At 36.8% G+C, this 19,896-nt stretch overlaps 1 protein-coding gene across 4 annotated transcripts in view; it reads left to right on the top strand.

Moving 5' to 3' along the window:
* LOC109009616 (protein MOR1-like) overlaps positions 1-18,180 on the top strand; it is a 37,591-nt gene extending 19,411 nt beyond the window's left edge. For 2 of the 4 annotated variants that reach the window (XM_018990183.2, XM_018990187.2), the window contains exons 13-54: positions 1,614-1,679; positions 1,806-1,923; positions 2,013-2,053; positions 5,626-5,697; positions 5,788-5,895; positions 5,991-6,096; positions 6,714-6,826; positions 6,941-7,028; positions 7,315-7,415; positions 7,564-7,671; positions 7,788-7,893; positions 7,969-8,048; positions 8,477-8,626; positions 8,761-8,836; positions 9,043-9,167; positions 9,257-9,367; positions 9,447-9,596; positions 9,696-9,770; positions 9,865-9,946; positions 10,024-10,139; positions 10,221-10,319; positions 10,408-10,482; positions 10,615-10,710; positions 10,800-10,901; positions 11,021-11,122; positions 11,345-11,527; positions 11,682-11,793; positions 11,949-12,025; positions 12,091-12,170; positions 12,693-12,755; positions 12,842-12,974; positions 13,772-13,894; positions 14,483-14,560; positions 14,728-14,886; positions 14,978-15,136; positions 15,897-15,994; positions 16,127-16,283; positions 16,360-16,476; positions 16,646-16,741; positions 16,889-16,960; positions 17,091-17,376; positions 17,467-18,180. In XM_018990183.2, coding sequence (XP_018845728.2) covers positions 1,614-1,679; positions 1,806-1,923; positions 2,013-2,053; positions 5,626-5,697; positions 5,788-5,895; positions 5,991-6,096; positions 6,714-6,826; positions 6,941-7,028; positions 7,315-7,415; positions 7,564-7,671; positions 7,788-7,893; positions 7,969-8,048; positions 8,477-8,626; positions 8,761-8,836; positions 9,043-9,167; positions 9,257-9,367; positions 9,447-9,596; positions 9,696-9,770; positions 9,865-9,946; positions 10,024-10,139; positions 10,221-10,319; positions 10,408-10,482; positions 10,615-10,710; positions 10,800-10,901; positions 11,021-11,122; positions 11,345-11,527; positions 11,682-11,793; positions 11,949-12,025; positions 12,091-12,170; positions 12,693-12,755; positions 12,842-12,974; positions 13,772-13,894; positions 14,483-14,560; positions 14,728-14,886; positions 14,978-15,136; positions 15,897-15,994; positions 16,127-16,283; positions 16,360-16,476; positions 16,646-16,741; positions 16,889-16,960; positions 17,091-17,376; positions 17,467-17,738 — 4,731 coding nt within the window. In that variant the 3' untranslated portion in view covers positions 17,739-18,180. The remainder of the gene's footprint in view (positions 1-1,613; positions 1,680-1,805; positions 1,924-2,012; positions 2,054-5,625; positions 5,698-5,787; positions 5,896-5,990; positions 6,097-6,713; positions 6,827-6,940; positions 7,029-7,314; positions 7,416-7,563; positions 7,672-7,787; positions 7,894-7,968; positions 8,049-8,476; positions 8,627-8,760; positions 8,837-9,042; positions 9,168-9,256; positions 9,368-9,446; positions 9,597-9,695; positions 9,771-9,864; positions 9,947-10,023; positions 10,140-10,220; positions 10,320-10,407; positions 10,483-10,614; positions 10,711-10,799; positions 10,902-11,020; positions 11,123-11,344; positions 11,528-11,681; positions 11,794-11,948; positions 12,026-12,090; positions 12,171-12,692; positions 12,756-12,841; positions 12,975-13,771; positions 13,895-14,482; positions 14,561-14,727; positions 14,887-14,977; positions 15,137-15,896; positions 15,995-16,126; positions 16,284-16,359; positions 16,477-16,645; positions 16,742-16,888; positions 16,961-17,090; positions 17,377-17,466) is intronic. The other 2 variants (XM_018990184.2, XM_018990185.2) reach the window with 1 other exon arrangement.
* The last annotated feature ends 1,716 nt before the right edge of the window (positions 18,181-19,896 follow it).

The raw sequence follows: 19,896 nt of genomic DNA on the forward strand, positions 1-19,896 counted from the left end.
GCGCAATGCTGCGCGCCTGGGCATGCCCATGGGCATGCGCATGCCAGGGTCACTAACCTCGCTGGCCCGCATGTTGGGCGCCTCGTGCGTGTCAACGTGCAGGCCAAGGCATGCATGCATGTTGGGCGCCCCGTGCGTGTCACGACATGGGCCAACACATGCTTGTGGGCTGGCCAAGGGCTATGTCCCCGTCATTACTAAGGCATGGGCGGCATGTCTAGAGGCATCTTTACGTGGGGGTCTAACATGATGGCAGACAGTGTTCGGAGCTCAACTTCCTCATGCGAAAGTGATGACTTGCTGTGTGCGAAACTGAAAGTGAGGGGGGAAGAAGGGGGTCCTGCGTTTTGGACCCCCTTCCTTCACGAAACGACGTTGTTCCACTTCAAGAACGATGTTGTTTATCTACCTCATTAAGACAAAACGACGCAGGCCAAGCGAAACGACGTCGTTTTGATCATGTGTCTTTTAAAAAAAAAAAAGTTAGAGTTTGGAGTTCGGATCCCATGCGGGCTCCGACTCCAACTCTGAACTTAGACTACTAGGTTCCTCCGACTCCGACTCCGAATTCCACAAACTCCGTCAGAACTCGGATGGAGGGTGGAAGTTTTGCCCACCCCTAGCCCCCAATCCTTCAACTGGGATAGGAGAACAAACTTATTCCAACTAACAAGATGAAATTTAGTTTTCTCTCCCATACCACCCCATAAAAAAAGCACGAAACAACTTATAAATCCGGTTGGCCACCCCTGCAGGCAATTTAAACGTTGAAAGAAAATAAGTGGGAAGATTGAAGAGGGTACTCTTGATAAGAGTAACCCTGCCCCCTTTAGTATAGCCGCTTCCAACCAGCCAACCTTTTCTCGGCTTTCTCAATAACTCCATCCCAAATAGCACTAGCCTTAAAAGGCGCCCCCAACGGGGGGAGACCCAAGTATTTCATAGGTAAAGAAGCGATTTTGCAGCCCAACAAACATGCCAAACTATTGATGTTACGCACCACCCCCACGAAACCAACTCCAACTTTCCAAGGTTCACCTTGAGGCCCAAAACAGCTTCAAAGCATAATAACACAACCTTTAAAGCTTGAATTTGGCCACAATCCGCATCACAAAAAATGAGTGTCATCTGCAAAAAGGAAGTCAGAAAGAGTAATAGATCCATTAATAGCATTACCAACCGAGACACCTGAAAGAAATCCTCCCCCAACAGCGGCCTCCACCATCCGACCCATAGAATGAAAATTTTGAGACCAATAGATCGACTACATGTTAAGTTGTTTGTTTTACCGTATTCTAACATAGTGGCTTACTTCATCTGACATTAAAATCCTATTTGTTAAGTTATAACAATATCTTAGTGGATCTTGAGGAAAAATAGATTGTCACTAAAAATATGAAAGTATTGTTGTTTATTACATGAACTGGTTCTTGGCTTGGAGCATGATATGGGTTGTTATTTTTTAATTACATGGTTTATGCCCCCTGCTAATGTCTTTCTGAGTTTATGCAATGTATAGTTGTGGACAATTGGCTCGTTTGAGACCCGTATACTGCTATATTTTAGTCCCTCCTTTATGTTTGTCTGAAGATGGAACTATTTGGTTCATGCAGTGCCTCAATGATGGGACACCTGAAGTGAGGGATGCAGCCTTTTTGGCCTTGGCAGCAGTAGCTAAGGTAGCACTTGCAACCTTTGATAGTTATTTATGCGTGAACAGAGAACTTATCAAATAAACAGATAATGAATGAATTTTACAAACTATTGTTACATTTTCAACTTGATTTTTGTTCATTCTTTTTTAGTTGGTAGGCATGAGGCCTTTGGAGCGGTTATTGGAGAAGCTCGACGATGTTCGGAGAAAGAAGCTCTCTGAAATGATTATGGGTTCTGAAGTTGCTATGTCCACTGCTTCAAGTTCAGGTTTGTAAATAATTGTACTCTGAGTTCATACTGATATAACGCACTGGATTTTTTATATGTATGTTTCTTACATCATTATGGTATGCCAGTCACTGTCCAAACTTCTGGTAGGAATGTGCCTTCTTTGGAGGTGAGTTGATACTTGTTTCTCAATTTAATTTTCTAGCACTGCATAGCATATGCTTTTCACATGTGGTACATTGATGATTTTCAATTGTGATCAATAGTCATGTCTTTGTTGTTTTGCCATTTCATTTGCTTTACGTTGCTTATCACACCTTGGAGACATGTTGACTGTATTGCATTGAAAGCTTAGTGAGAAGATAAAAAAACAGAGGAACTCATGGGATGCCCCCGAGTTTGGATATTTAAGCTTCCTACGATCAACATAGGTCATCATTGGTATATGTTTAAGGCTCTAAATTTGGGGTTTTGGAACAAGGATGATTAATGTAATTGTTGCGGACAATAAATGGAATTAAAAGATCATAATACCTATCAAGAATTGAAATGGAATTAAAAGAAGAAAAAATAAAGAAATAACAAACCTTGGAACCTCACCAAGGCCTATAAAGAGTTTCATCTATTAGATTTTTATTTCGGTCTTAATGACCCAAAAAAAGGAAATTTATTCAACTCTCACTAGTAAGAGAATGTATCATCACATAAATAAAAATGTAATGGACTACAGTGGAAGAAACAACTTACATAAGAAAACCCTAGTTAGTTCCATGGGCTATTATACACTCCATGCCAAACAAAATCTTTTTTTTTTTTTTTTAAATAGGTGTGTCAAGCTAATCTGAACCGACCGAAATTTTTATTATTTTCTCCCTTGATACTACTGAGGTTGTGATCAACTGTAGGTTTCATGGTGGCCTCAATGATGCATGCCAACATTGGTTTTGGAAATTTTGGGATCACCTCATTGTTATACTGTATGGAACAAATATCAACATGCCTTTAATTATATGGTTAATAAATGTTAAATATAAATCAGAATGGAAATTCCTAGTGTAATGTATACCTAGAATTAATTCTAGCTCTATATTGGCTGTCTTGAATTTATGAACTGCAGGAATTTTCATAGTTTTGTTTATGTTTCTGATACTCTTTTTACGATTTGGAAAGAGCCCTGGCATATATATATATATATTTTATAAGTAAAAAAAAAAAACAAATTTTATTGATCAAAGAATCAGCAAAGCCATATACGTAGGTCTAAAACAGAAAAAAATGCCTTAAGCTACGTAGGCACATTATAGACAAGCAAATCATATAGGTCCATGCCATTGAAATCAATAGCAATGGCCCAAGTACAAAGTGTTCTAAAGAAAAAAACTTTCAGCTCCTCTTGCGATCTCTCGTTGTCTTCTAATGAAGTAAAGAAGAAGACACAGAATGTGCTCGACAAAAGGACAGAGAGAAGAAGAATATTCTTAGGAATATATTTGTATATTGTATATCTCCTTAATACAATAGTGCTCGAGAAGTGAGCTATTTATATCCAATAGTACATGCCCAACAATTACAAGATTAAATCTCCACTGTACACCTCATCAGATTTCTGTTGTGCATGACAAATTCCAGAGCCTTCCGTGAGTGGGAATTCATTATTCTTGTACAGAGGCAGCGTTGTGTGTTGATGTAGTGCGGGCATAGTCTTTTTGTAATTCTGAGGAGTCTGGTGCTTCAATATCTTCAAATGTCTTGTCATTCCCTTCCTGCCATATACACTACATAATACATATAGGGATCATTTTACATATGGCTTTAATCTGTTGCATGCCTCTTAGATTGGTCCAGCTGGCCAACAATGCCACCACTGTCTCCGACATAACCCAAGACAAGTCTAATCTACTAAACACCCCATTCCATAATACCCGAGCGGTCTTACAATGTAGTAGGAGATAGTTTACAGACTCTCCCCCTTCTCTACACATGCAAAACCAATTTACAATGATTACCCTTCGTTTCCTCAAGTTGTCGATTGTGAGAATCTTCCCCAACGAAGTTGTCCATACAAATAACGCTGCTTTGGGAGACGCCTTATGTCTCAAAAGCCTTCTCCATGGAAACTGAGTTTGGAGTTCTTGTGTGAGAACCTTGTAAAAAGAGCGAATTGAGAATATCCCTTTACCATCTGGTATCCACCACACTAAATCTTCCTGTTGAGTGTTTGGTAATATAGTGTATAGAAGACTGTAAAAATTTGCAAAGCTGCTCATTTCCCAGTCTTGTGTTGCTCTACTAAAGGTGATGTTCCAATAGATATTCTCCCCAGATATCTCCATAACTTCCGCCACTAATACATCTTTAGCACTAGCAATATTGAACATTGAGGGAAATATCTCTTGTAGAGTACTATTACCACACCAGATATCTCTCCAAAATTTGATCCTAGAGCCCTCTCCTAGAAGAAGTCTAGTATGTCTACTCAAGGCCTCCCATCCTCTTCTAATGTGTTTCCACAAATCCACTCCATACGCCCCCCTTACTTCATTAGTGCACCGTCCCCCCAATAAATCCCCATATTTGCACTCAATCACCAATTTATATAGAGCTTCTGGTTCCTTATGATATATCCTTAACCACTTGCCAAGTAACGCCCGATTAAAGGTCCTCATACTTCTGATGCCCAAACCACCATTAGAAATAGGGCGGCATATCGTCTCCCACTTGACTAGGTGAAACTTGAACTCCTCTCCCACTCCACACCACAAATGTATGTATGTATATATATTTAGCTCTCTGTTTTACAGATTTCTTTGTAATTTATGCAGCAGTCCCTTCCTTGGTTATGTACGTTCCTATATGAATATAGACTGTGATCCACTTTTGCTTTTTGGCACTTCGATGTTTATCAATTAAATAATTGGTTATGAGGTTCTAGGTGCCTGATGTATTGATCAGATCCAATTGTAGGGGATGCTTCGATGCAAGATTTTCTAGAATATTTGTAGATTTTTTTATAAGTAAAATAACAATTTATTGAACGAAGGCGAGTACACAAGAGGTATACAAACAGCATACACCTAGTTACAAAATTAGGAGCTAGAAAGTGACACAAGAAAATAATCATTCAAGTAATCTCCATTAAAAACACAAGATGAGGCCCAAAGAAATAAAGTATGGAAGAAGAAACTTCTAAGCTCATCCAGAGAACTCTCCTTATCTTCAAAACTTCGACCATTCCTTTCAATCCAAAGACACCACATGATACATAGAGGAATCATTCTCCATACATCCGCAATAAGTGAATTGGCCTTACACCCTTGCCAATAAGCAAACAAATCAACCACCCTCTTGGATATCACCCAAGTAATACCAGCTCTATTAGAAAACATTTTAAAGATGGGTTTTATGGGGCTTTGTGAAAGTGGTGAGACTCATTAAAAATAGGTTTGAATGGAGAACGTATTTCAGAAATGTTTTCATTGGGGTTTGAAAAAGTGGCTGGACCCATTGAAATTTTGTGTGCCAAGAAATTTTTGAGTTTTTTTTTTTTGGTGTTTTGTAAAAGTTTTGGTTTTGGTTTGTTATTGCAATGGAGGTTGTTTTGGTGTAAAGATGTTTGGATTGAGAGTGAGAAAATTTTTAAAAACTGTTTGTTCCCAAACATTTCCGTAGTGCATCATTAAAGTTTATTATTTTCCTATTTTAGATTTCAAGCTTTACTTGTCATACTTGATTACGCTACAGACTCAAGAGGACGTGTTTGTGAGAAAGTCGGCAGCTAGCATGCTTAGTGGGAAGAGGCCTGTGCAGGCAGCTGTGAGTTTCTCTGCTTCTTCATGTTCTTTGTACTTAATTTATGTTGAATTTCCATGTGTTTCATTTTTGATTGGTTATGATTCTTATCAGTCCACTATAAAAAAGGGGGCCACTGTAAAATCGGGTGCCATCAAGAAAGGTGATGGAACTGGACAGCTGAAATCTTCAAAGCTAGTTGAGCCGTCTGAAGACATTGAGGTAAATTAATGATTGCTTTTTGAAAGCTCTACTTCATTTTTTGTTTGCTTTTGCTAGCTCTTTGCTAACCACCTTTAAATGTTTAAACTTATCAGCCATCAGAAATGAGTCTTGAAGAGATTGAAAGCAGATTAGGTTCTCTTCTACAGGCAGAGACTGTTTCTCAATTGAGGAGTACTGTTTGGAAAGAACGGCTAGAGGGTTGATCTCTTTTTCCAACTCTCTCGTTTTGCTTATTTAATGTTTACCTGGGACATCCTTTGTGATGTTTCTTTGGGCTAGTCAGATCCTATCCTTCTCAAATTGAAAGATAAAAGATCAGTTTGGGTGGTCTTCTTTATAAAAAGGGAACAGGTTGAATATATATAATACAAATTTTGTTTAAAACTCATAAACTTTATCTATTGTGAAATGCCTATTGTCGTCAATGAAATTTACATTTACTTACTTTTAAAAAAAATCCAGATAGTTCTGTGTACGTGGGCTTTGACTATATCTTGAATAAAACTTCTTGATTACCTATAAAAAAAAATTCCAGATGGTTCTTAGGCCCTGGGGTTTTTTTTTTGTTATTTTGTGATTGTGAAAGGTGAAAATTAGGTGTTAATATTTGTTAGGTTTTCTTTCATCAGTTTTTATAACATATATATGGTCCTATGGATGTTGATTTTGGAAGCTCTTGTAATGCTCTCTTATATGGGAAGTTGAGGGCAGAGATCTATTAGTGATGATGAAGGATCAATTATGTTTCAAATTTTCTTTGCCTGATGAAGGTCTTGATTGTGTTTAAGGTTACAAAAATTTAAATTTTCTTGCAGCAATTTCTTCATTGAAACAACAAGTAGAAGGTTTACAAGAACTTGGTCCGTCAGCGGAAATTTTGGTTCGTTTACTCTGTGCTGTGCCTGGTTGGAGTGAAAAAAATGTTCAGGTATTTAAGGGTTCTACTTTTGGTGTCTTGACTGGTTCATCCATCTATTTTAAGTTTTATTCCTTTATTCTCTCTGATAAAAATATATTATAGCTTTTAATATGAACAATGCAGGTTCAGCAACAGGTTATTGAAGTTATTACGTACATAGCTTCTACAGTGACAAGATTTCAAAAGAAATGCGTAGTGCTTTGCTTGTTGGGTGGGTATTGTTCTTATATCTTGAACAGCTTGCTTTGTCTTTGGATTTGCTGTGTTTTTGCTAAGGTGGACCTGATGTCAACTTTTGTGCCGAATATGCTGTTTTTTCTTTTTCTTCTTTCCTCTGGTTAAATGAATGCTTGCAAGTCCGGCTTTGCCTAGATTCTATTAATAAAATTCTCTCTTTTTTATTGCCAATCAAAAAAATAATATTCTATTACTTATCCAAATGAATGATTGTTAAGTCAACTTCAGCCTTAGCTGAATTTATTATGCCCAACTTACAGGAATAAGCGAACGAGTTGCAGATATTAAGACCCGTTCTCATGCTATGAAATGCCTTACTACCTTCTCTGAAGCAGTGGGTCCTGGATTTGTTTTTGAAAGAGTAAGTGTATTTCTAGTTTGTGTAGTTTCTGTTTGTGTGTAAGTATGCATCTCAAGAGTCTACTGTAGCAAACTTAAGGATGCCCTGTGTTGAATTACATGTAAGTTCTCTTGACATTTGTCTTAACTAATAAAATTTCAATTTATAGCTTTACAAAATCATGAAGGAGCACAAGAATCCTAAGGTTCTTAGTGAGGGAATATTATGGATGGTTTCGGCTGTTGAGGACTTTGGTGTATCACATTTGAAACTTAAGGTGTTCATTTCTTTTAGAACATTAAGATCATGTGCTGTCTTGTTTTTTCTCGTGGTTTTTCTATTATAAACTCCAATAATGTTGTTGTTTAAGTGAAGTTAACTTCAATTTTACAGGATTTAATTGATTTCTGCAAAGAAACTGGACTGCAGTCTAGTGCAGCTGCTACTAGAAATGCTACAATTAAGCTTTTGGGTGTTGTGCATAAATTTGTTGGTCCAGGTGACTAATTATCTTGTTGCAACTGTCCATCTGCTTATGTTTAGTTTGAAGGCTATAAGTCGTTTTCTTTTTCAGATATTAAAGGATTCCTTGCCGATGTGAAACCTGCACTGCTTAGTGCACTTGATACTGAGTATGAAAAGAATCCGTTTGAGGTATATTAAGTATTTTTTATGGGGACTTTTTTCGTAGCATTTTATGGGGAAATTTTACTGTATTCCCCCAAATTACCAATCTTTTTGCAGTATGACAGATGACTACCAAACTGCTAAAATTGTCACTTGTCTCTGCCGAATTTGAAACATAATTGCAATTCTCTCACTATGTTATGATCCGGTTAAAGTCATACCATGTTAGCTATGTTTTTGTCCTTCGTAATGGTCAGATCTTAAGGAGGGCATACGCTGTAAGTTATATTTTGAATTTGGGCTAAGCAACAACTTTGGTAGTATGAAGGTCATATTGCTAAAAGATAGCTGGTTTTGGAGGACTGGGGGGAGTGCAATTTTTTCTTTGTTTTATAGTTTCACCTCTATTTTTATTGTTTGTGGTTTACTGATTGTCCTCATATATCATCCTTCAGGGTGCTTCTGCAGTTGCAAAGAGAACTGTCAGGGAATCAGATTCAAATTCATCTATTACAGCTGGCGGGTTAGATGGCCTTCCACGTGAAGATATTAGCGGAAAACTCACCCCTACTCTGTTGAAGAGCTTGGAAAGTACTGATTGGAAGGTTTGATTGTTGAATATGATAACGCCAGTTTGGTTTCTATTATTGTCCTGGTTGCTGTGAATGTTTGGGAACTGATTTAAGAAAGCATCCGTTACTTGGAATTATTTGGATTCTGAAACTTTTCTGTATTTCAGGTTCGTTTGGAATCAATCGAAGCTGTCAATAAGATTTTGGAAGACGCTAATAAGCGAATTCAGCCAGCTGGAACAGGTGCAATACCATTGTGGATCCTGATCAAGCCCTTTAAAATAAATGTGGCCACAGCTCGCTCTATTTTTCCTCACTCTCCCTTCCTTCTTTTGTCAGAGTCTGTTGATGTTGTTCATCGTGCCTTTACAATAAGCACCGTGTATTTAACTTTTTTGCATGCAAAGATACTCAATTTTTTAAAAAGTTCTGTTTGGTCTGACTGCCAGTTGAATTATTTGGGGCACTAAAGGGACGCCTATGTGACAGCAACAAAAATTTAGTCATGGCAACCCTAACAACTATTGGCAGCATTGCCTCTGCAATGGGACCAGCTGTTGAAAAGTCTAGCAAGGTCTGTTGACCCGTATTCAATAATTACCAAAATTCTATTTATGTTTATATCTTTTTTGAGACTTGAAAGTTATTCTGGTTTTTTTACAGGGCATTTTGTCTGATGTTTTGAAGTGTCTTGGTGACAATAAGAAGCATATGAGAGAATGCACCTTGACTACTTTAGATTCTTGGCTTGGTGCTGTTCATCTTGATAAAATGGTAACTGTTTATGTTATCTGGTGTTTTGGAAGTTTGTAGTTTTGGTGTCAGGTTACATGACATTAATATTTTTTTGTAGGTTCCTTACATTACAGCAGCATTGACCGACACTAAGATTGGGGCAGAGGGGCGTAAAGATCTTTTTGATTGGTTGTCAAGGCAACTCTCTGGATTAAGTGATTATGCAGATGCAGTGCATCTGTTGAAACCTGCTAGTTCTGCTATGGCGGTAATTTTGTGCCAAACTTCTTATTACAACTTGTGCATTCATGTTTTTCTGTTTCCTTTTCTCCCTAGAAGTCACCAGTATGCGTTCACTCTTTCTTAGGATAAATCGTCAGATGTTCGAAAGGCGGCAGAGGCTTGCATTCATGAACTTTTGAGAGTTACTGGACAAGAAACAGTATGTCTGCTAAATAAGATTCTGGTGCTTTGTTCTAATTCATCTTAGATATGGTTCGTGCCTGAACATTTTCTCAATATTATTGTTTGTTCAGATTGAAAAGATTCTTAAAGATATACATGGACCCGCTCTGGCTCTCATTCATGAACGACTAAAACTTTATGGGACTTTTCAAGGTGGATTTTCCAGTAAATTGGCTAACTTTATTTTTTATTGGTTATGAACCATGCTAATGTGACCTGTTTTCTTTTAGAACCATTTGAATCAGCAAGAGGAATGCCCATGGGACCAACATCAAAAAACAGCTCAAGGGTAGGAAAATCCACTTCAAATGGTGTGATTAAGCATGGGAACAGAACTATGTCTTCGGTATGTTACGCTGTCTTTCAGTTACATATTCGTTTTAAAGTTTAAAGATTATATTGATAATATTTTTCATGGTCTGGAAAGAGAGTCGTAATGAAGGGCTCAAGGATGGAGTCAGTAATATCTGTTCAAGATATAGCTGTCCAGTCACAGGCATTATTAAATGTTAAGGACTCAAATAAGGTATTTCAGCTGAAATTTTAGTATAAATTTTTTTATTACCTAAAAATATTTATAAATTAGGTGTCCTTTGGAATGAATTATATGCCAGGAGGATCGGGAGAGAATGGTTGTTCGGAGGTTCAAGTTTGAGGAGCCACGGCTAGAACAGATTCAAGATCTTGAGGTTTGTACTTGTCTAGTTGTATAACCACCAAGTTGCTAGTGATCTTCTTTTTTTTTTTCCTTCTTTTTTTTTTTTTTTTTTTTTACCGATTAAAAAGTTGCTAGTGATCTTTGATACATGCCTTTGATGTAGAATGATATGATGAAGTACTTCAGAGAGGATTTGCATAGGCGGCTTCTAAGTACAGATTTTAAGAAGCAAGTGGATGGCCTTGAGATGCTGCAGAAGGTGTTTTGCTTTTTCTCACATCTTTGGTTAAACAAATTTAATTTGAGTGTATGAAGCTGCCTTATATGAATCTTCTATGAACGTTTCAGGCACTTCCATCCACAGCAAAGGAAATTATTGAGGTTCTGGATATACTTCTGAGGTGGTTTGTGTTGCAGTTCTGTAAATCAAACACAACATGCCTGTTGAAGGTGGAGCATTTTCTAATTTATTTATTAGTGCTTTTTTTTCCTGTTCAGTGTCTGTTTCTTCGGATCTGTAGATTTGTTGACTCTATTATGTAAATATAACTTTCTATTGAAATGGACAGGTACTGGAATTTCTTTCCAAGCTTTTCGACATTTTGAGGGATGAGACCTACTCTTTGAGCGAGTCTGAAGCAGCTATATTTCTTCCATGCTTAATCGAGAAGGTTATTTATATTTTGGATTGCATGAGTTGGGATGCATATAATGTCATTCTTTTTTTTTTTTTTTTTTTTGCTTCAAAATTTGTGCATTATTTTTGCCTGTCATTGGGTCTCATGATGCTAGTTTAGAGGTAATTCGACGTGATATGATGTATGCTTATCATCTGCTATGTAAAGTTCAAATTGGTTACTGTGGAAAAGACTAACCTTTATGTTGTGCTGCAGTCAGGGCATAACATTGAGAAGGTACGAGAAAAAATGCGGGAGTTGACCAAACAAATTGTCAACTTATGTTCTGCATCAAAATGTTTCCCTTATATTTTGGAGGGTCTGCGATCAAAGAACAACCGTACTCGGATAGAGTGTGTTGATCTCATCGGATTCATCATCGATCATCACGGAGCTGAGGTAAAAGTTGAGGTTTTTTTTTTATAAGTAAACAAAGAAATCAAGAAAAGGTTTTTTGTTTGTTACTTATATCAAGTGTTGCAATATTACATTGCTGCTGCTGCTGCTGCATGATTTTGAGTGTTAGCATACTTGTCTATTCTCATTTCAACAGATTAGCGGACAATTTAAATCATTACAAGTTGTTGCGAGCTTGACAGCAGAACGAGATGGTGAAATTAGGAAAGCTGCGTTAAATACTCTAGCTATGGGTTATAAGATTCTTGGTATGTCATGATTTACCACTGGAATCCTTGTTGTGATTTGGCATGAGGTTTTGATTTTGTATACAGCTCACACCTTAAGGATTTCAGTGTCCCCCTCTCCTCTGTGCATCCTGCCTGGCTGTTGCTGAAAACTCTTTTTTTCCAAATTTTTTTAGGTGAGGATATATGGAGATACCTTGGGAAGCTAACAGATGCTCAGAAAAGCATGTTAGATGATAGATTTAAGTGGAAGGTGGGTATTATTGGTGCTGTGTCCTTTTAGTGTTACTGTCCATTTACCAAGATACATTTTGTTAGGTCCGAGAGATGGAGAAGAAGAAGGAAGGCAGGCCTGGCGAAGCTAGAACTGCTCTAAGGCGTTCTGTCATGGAAAATGGGTTTGTTCTGCTCTTAATGCTTGTCATACACATTTTTCTGTAATTTTTCTTTGCTTTTTCTTGCTTCTGATCTCACATGTTTTGCATCATGATAGTCAATTTTTGAATGTGACGTGATTATTTGGGTATTTATATATGGTGTTCACAGTTTTTCTATAGGAACCCTTAAATGTCCATAGTCAATACCTCATGAAGCTTGCATGAAATTTAATTATGCTGAATATCTATTTCTTGTTTTTAAATGAGACAAAATAATATAATTAAAACAAGTATGTGGTCACTATTTGCGAATTTTTGGTCATAGTTCTTCCATCTGTAAACAACCTGTGTAATCAAATACTTATTCCATTAGAAAGAAGGTGCAGAAGCAAACTAGGAAATTTTTCCTTAACCGAAAGGAAACTCTCTTGTAAAGCGCATGAACTATATCTGACCATGGATTCAATACGTAGTTGTAATATTTTTGTTGCTGCCTAGGAGATTCTTTCAAATTCTCAATACGTTTCCTCTGTTGATTACCAGGTCTGATGTAGCAGAACAAAATGGGGAAGTTTCGCGATCCGTTTCAGGAACAATACATACAGGGTACAATAGATACTTGACTTCTAAATTCTTTAAATTCTATTTTGTTATGTACAGTGTATTTCCGTCATGGTCTTAATATCTCTTAGTTCCAGGAAAAACTACGGTCATACTGAACTTCACATGGACAGACATCTGGCACCCCATGCTCTTGCAAGTGCCAATGGTCCCACGGACTGGAATGAAGCTTTGGACATTATTTCCTTTGGTACTCCTGAGCAGGTGTGCGGCTTATCTTGTGTGTTGACATTTTTACTTCTTCAGTGGGGAAAATCATCATCCACCAAACCAATATATTTGATTTTTGTACATGTTGACACGCATGTTATGATAAGCTTGTTACAGATGTGTTGATTGATTTATTCATTTTTGGAAGTTGTCATTATGATTTTGAGTTGGAAAATCGAAAATGTTTTCTCCATTGAAAATAAATGTCGTTCAAAAGTATCGCGGTGATACTTGTATAATATAATCATATTATTGATTATGACTATTGTTTAGTCTACTGTCTGTCTAATTTAAAGCTGTATTTCTGCAACAAGGTTTAGGCCTCGTTTGGGCAATGCAGTGAGATGAGAAATCTGTGATTAGTAGTAAAATGGTTTGTGAAAAGTAGTTAAATAAATTGAGTTAAGATGTTTTATTGGATTTTGGGAAAGAAGAGAGAAAATTTTGAATAAAAATATTATAAAGTTCAAATATTGTTAGAATATAATTTTTGTTTTGAAATTTGACAAAGTTGAATTGTTTTATTGTTTTGTATGGAAGTTTGGGAAAGTTGTAATGATCAGATGAAAAAGTTCAGGATTTGAAATTGAAAGTGTTTGTGTTTGAGTGATTTTTGGGAAAGAAATTATAAGATGAGATGAGATGGTTTGTGGTCCCAAACAAGACCTTGTAAACTAAGGTCATTCATGGGCCCATTCTCGTAAAAAAAACTCACATACGCAATCTGTTTATATATATGCATGTAATTGTAGTGTCAGCGAAGTTCTAATCCTGAAATATGTCTTTTGCAGTCTGTTGAAGGAATGAAAGTTGTGTGTCATGAGTTAGCACAGGCCACTAGTGATCCAGATGGCAGTGCAATGGATGAACTTGTGAAGGATGCAGATAGTCTTGTTTCATGCTTGGCAAATAAGGCAATTACATTTATGTCTCTTTTGATGATCACTCCATGTAACGCCCCAATGGAAGACCCAAACTACATGGCCTATGCTCCAAAAGGACTAGTCAATGATACAATTAGAGCCCCATTAGAACCTTATAAAGAGCAAGAACTTCTCTTTCCCAAGCAATGTGGGATCCCATACACTACCTACTCATATCTATATCATATGGAGATATCACAATCTACCCCCCTTAAATTCCCGACGTCCTCGTCGGGCCTGTCCATTGTAGGTGGCACGACTCAAGTTCCACATTTCTGGTTGGAATAGGCTCTTATACTATTTGTAACGCCTCAATGGAAGACCCAAACCACATGGCCTATACTCCAAAAAGACTAGTCAATGATACAATTAGAGTCCCATTAAAACCTTATAAAGAGCAAAAACTTCTCCTTCCCAAGCAATGTGGGATTCCATACACCACCTACTCATATCCATATCATATGGGGGTATCACACTCCCCCCTTTCTTTCATCCTTGCAAATAATAATTAGTATTGTTAATAAAGTATTATCGTCTTGAAAATCTTATCTATCCCTATCTCTTTTTCCTTTATAATAGGTGGCTACTACTTTTGACTTCAGTCTGACTGGAGCATCGTCACGGTCTTGTAAATATGTCCTGAACACACTCATGCAGGTAAGTTTACCATATAACTGGCATTTCCTTGTGTTTTATCGTCACCTTTATGTATGTTTTGGTTTTGTTGGAATCTCAGTTTTCTCTTCTGTGTCTTCTCAGCAATCAGACTCTGCATCTAATAATTATTTTGTTGCACCTTACTAATGATATAGACTTTCCTGCAGACCTTTCAAAATAAAAGACTCGCTCATGCTGTCAAGGAGGGTACTCTTGACGGTCTCATCACTGAGCTTTTGCTCTGGCTTTTAGATGAAAGGGTTCCCCACATGGACGATGGAAGCCAACTTTTAAAAGCTTTAAATGTCTTGATGCTTAAGATTCTGGTTAGCCTTACTTTAAATTTGAAAACTCATTGCTGTTGCAGTAAGATTTACGTATCTGTTATATTAGCTTAATAGGCAATTGTATTTACAGGATAATGCAGATCGAACTTCATCCTTTGTTGTTCTGATTAATCTCTTACGTCCATTGGATCCATCAAGGTGGCCTTCACTGGCATCAAATGAGTCATTTGCTTCCAGAAATCAGAAGTTCTCTGATTTGGTTGTCAAATGCTTAATCAAACTTACGAAGGTAATTTTTCATCTTCAATGCTCAGTTAGTTTTTTCAGAATCTTTTTCATGAGTTTTCTTAGTAATCTGGTCTGCACATATGCAAGAGGTCAACAATGGTGGTTCCAGAATTTCTTAAACTGGACAGATTACTTTGCAGTTAATGACTTGACCACCCCCTCTCATCCCCAAAAAAAAAAAAAAAATACCCAGAAAAAAGATCAAAGACTTCGTAGTTAATGTTAAAATGCTAGGGTTATGTTTATGGACTGCACCTCCTTTTAGGAAACCACTGACGATTTTATTTTGTTTACTCCCTGTGTATGTGGGCAACACCTATTTCATTCTTATTAATAAATTTATTTTAACCCATCAAAAAAAGAGGAAACCGCTGATGACAGAGGGTTGCTAGACTCTGTATGTGGTTAAAATTACCAAATGCTTGTCCTCGGTTCTAACTATGTATCATTATTGCTTCTTGGAATTTCCCAAATGAAGTTTTATCTGATATTTTTTATGAATATTAATTCTAGTTTTGGAAGACAGTCACTTTCTCCAAGAGTGATGTTCATTTATAACTTTTAAGAAACCATGACTACCAAAATTGTTAAAAGAGCCTGGGTATTGAAACTATATGGATGCGGCAAGAGGTAATTGGGGTAACCTGTTCCCTATGGATGAAGTATTATTGTTGTATGTTTTTTATATTCTTATTTGTCTGATTATGTTCACATATATACATGGATATGCAATAATTCTGCTTCCATTTGGTACGGTACAGGTTCTACAAAGCACCATATACGATGTTGATCTCGATCGTATCCTTCAAAGCATCCATTTATACCTGCAAGATTTGGGGATGGAGGAAATCAGGAGGAGGTATCTGCTTTTAATATATTTTTGTATGTTTCTTGAATATTTACCCTGCAGTTACAACTTTCATTCTTGTCTCCTACCGGATTTGAGTTAATCTCTTTTGTTCTTTTCCTGCCAAATATAAATCCACGATAGAGCTGGTGCTGATGACAAACCATTACGTATGGTCAAAACTGTACTACATGAACTTGTGAAGCTTCGTGGAGCTGCAATAAAGGGTCACCTTTCTATGGTTCCTATAGATATGAAACCTCAGCCAATTATTCTTGCCTACATTGATCTTAATCTTGAGGTATTTATCTAGTTAGATGATCTGCTTCTCTTGATCTCTTCATCTTGCCTATAATCATACTCTTTTAACTTTGCAGACATTAGCTGCTGCGAGAATGTTGACCTCATCGGGGCCTGGGGGCCAAACTCATTGGGGTGATTCAGCTGCCAACAATCCATCATCTGGCACACATTCTTCTGATGCCCAGTTGAAGGTTTCCATTTACCGGAAATTTAGTGCTTACCATACAATTATTTATTTGGGGTTATCCCTCTTACATTGATTTTATTTTTCATTCTCTCTTTTTCTTTTTCCTGAGCTTTTCCATTTTCTTGTTGTAACTAAATAATGATTCATTTGGTTCCCCCTCCCCCTACTTACAGCAAGAACTCGCTGCTATATTCAAGAAAATTGGTGACAAGCAAACTTGCAGCATTGGTCTATATGAGCTATACCGCATTACTCAATTATACCCAAAGGTAAGTACTCAATTTGTTGATTCTATTTCGACATTCATGTTTGATTATCCAGTTATAAGTGGGATGGAAACAAGTTAGTTACAAAGTCACTTACTTAGGTCCATCTGTTTGCTTACCTGGTTGAAGTATTTGTCTTTCCTATTTCAGGTTGATATATTTTCTCAGCTCCAAAATGCGAGTGAGGCATTTCGCACTTATATTAGGGATGGTTTAGCTCAGGTTTTGTAGCTTCGTCCTTACCAGTGAATTTTTCTACTCCAGTAAAAGTAAAGTGAACACCAACATTTGCACACATACATAGACAAACAATTGAAATTATCAATAAGCTGTTGGTTTTGCCTTTTTGCAGATGGAGAAGAATGCAGCTGCTGGAAGGACTCCCTCGAGTTTACCAATGCCAACCCCTCCTCCAGCAGCCTTAACTATTTCTTCCCCCGAATTTGCGCCTCTTTCCCCTTTGCATACAAATGCTTTAAATGATGGAAAAGCATTGAATGTGAAATCTGATCCAACAAACTTTAATCTGCCACCATCGTATGCCGAAGACAACAGGGCCATAGATCCCCTCACTTATAGGGGATTCACCTCTGAGAACTCATTGGGTGACCAAAGAAACGAGAGATTTGTAACTGGAGGTAATCTATGCCAGCGATTCAGGTTGTGTTTTTAATTTTGATTTTTTCTGTAATAGGGACTTAAGAGTGAAGTCCACATGGAAATTGCAGTAACCAGTGGGACATTAGATGCAATTCGAGAAAGGATGAGGAGCATGCAATTAGCAGCAGCTGCTGGGAATCCTGACACTGGAAGCAGGCCACTTATGTCCATGAATGATAACTTAAACCATGCACTTTCTGTTCACGTTTCCCATGCATCAGACCGCATTGGCTCAGAGAATGCAGTGCAGAGTGGGGTTCTTCCTATGGATGAGAAAGCATTGTCTGGGCTTCAAGCTCGGATGGAGAGACTTAAAAGTGGCGCAATTGAACATCTGTAGGGAGAAAAAGAAAAAAAGGATAAAAGTGAAATATGTGTCGACATCTTTCACCTTACATTGTAAATGGAACGAGAGCCAGAGTTCAATTAAGGGCAGTTGCCTCCGGTAGATCTGTATGGTATGGAGTTGCTATTTACTCAGCCCGATGTCATTGCAACCTTTGATGCGGTAGCAGAGCTATGAAGTAGTAGCACTTTTTGGCCTTCTGTGCATATAATTTGTATATTGTATTTAATCTTCCTTTTTGCAGGAATGCCTCGGTTTGCCCTAATTTTATACTGTTGTACACATTTCGTAGAGCAATTTGTGTTTTTCGTTCTTTGTTTCCTTTTTTTTTTCCTGCATTTAGTGAATTACCTCTGACGCGAGGAAATTTTGATTGAATTTGATATCGATCTATACAAATGATTCTCGAGAATTTGCCAAACTGTTATGTTGAGCATTCTAAATTGAACAGTATTTTCCTTAGGAATGCGCAAAAATATATATATATATATATATGAGGTGTCAAAATGAGAGAGCAAGTTGAGTGGGCAAAGTAGTATTTTTGAGCGGTGCTATTATGCCGCTCAGAGTAGCCTGCTGCAAATGACTGCTAGTTCAAAATCACATTTTTATTTTTTTCAATTTTTTTATTCATGTTTTTTTTTATCATTTTAAAACTTTTTTAAAAAAAATATCAATACATTAAGAGTTACTTTTTAGAACGGAAATTCTTACGTTGTGGGTTTAACGGCAACCAATAATATTTTGACACATCAGACTCCCTTATAATAAACTTAAGCACTACATCACATCACATCGTATCAAAACAAAACTCTCTCCCACCCGTGTATGGAAGTGGATACGCTCATTTTCTTCAATTAATCCCTTTCAGTCTATTCCAAGTTTGTGATGATGGCTCCCATTTTATTATCTTCTCCCTTGCTACATTTTTTGCATGCTCTATTTCACTGTCTTTCATGAAAATAATCAATCTTCTGTTTCAGTCTCTGAGCAGTGTGTGAAAGGAGGTCTTACAATTTCCTCTCATTTTTATCATTTGGATCTTTTCCTTTTCTCTGAGCCAAGTTTTATCGTTAAGTGGGTCTTTTGTGCAAAAGGTGGTTCTATTTTCCTCCTATCAAAACCACATGGTCAAGGTTCGTGGAAAATAATGATTCTTTGATTTCGCATTAAGTAATGTTAAAGTGAGCTTTTGGTAGCTTTGGAAATGGGATTTGTCAAATTTTCGTTGAAAAGTTTAATCTTCGGCTCACTGTGATTTTATTGTGTGTTTTTGCTCTTCTTTTGGAGGTTGTGTTTGAACTCGGAAAAATTGGATATAAATTTTGACCTCACTTCAAAATTTTGGTGGGGTTGTACGAACTCTACAACTAAGAAAAATGAAGCTATCCATCTCTATACAGAATGGAGAGACTCATCAAGCAGGCCATTGATTCAAGGTACTCCCTTTGCGGCTTGCAGCTACTCAACATCGGATGGAGGAGAGAGAGGGAGAGGGGGGGAGGGAGGACAAAAGTGGGGGATAATTTTTTTTTTTACCTTCCTCTGCAGTGCAATCTACCATTAAGAAAATGTGGGATATACGTGACCGCCATAAGAGCATTTCCAATTATTTATGTATCTTATTTTTTAAAATATATCATCAAAATTCACTTTTTCTATTTTATATATTAACTTTTACAATATACCATACATCAATTTATCTATTTTTTTATATTATATTATTTAATAATTTGTTGGAAAAAAAAGTACAAAGATAAAGAAACTATTGTGAGAGATAAAATATATGAAAAGACAATAAATAAATAAAATATTTTTACATTTGTAAACAGTTCACTCTACATTTAGCTGAACACTGTAGTAAAATGTAAAATACATTTGAAAATAAAGGATCCATTAGAGGTAGTTTCAAGCTACTTTTCTTCAAATTTTACATAAAAATTGATTTTACAAAGCTCATTGTGAGTGCTCTGAGTAAATCAAATGTACTTATGGGAAGATATTCTTAAAAAATCACTTTTTTAATTATTAAGTAAAAAAAATAAAATATACGAAGTATTAAAATGAATGATAAGTTAAGTGGATAAAGTAACATTTTTGTTTCTTTTATCACATATTTGAAGGTGTTAAGAAACACTCACTGTCAAGTTGG

This window comes from Juglans regia, chromosome 11 (assembly GCF_001411555.2).
Source record: "Juglans regia cultivar Chandler chromosome 11, Walnut 2.0, whole genome shotgun sequence".
Taxonomy (NCBI): domain Eukaryota; kingdom Viridiplantae; phylum Streptophyta; class Magnoliopsida; order Fagales; family Juglandaceae; genus Juglans; species Juglans regia.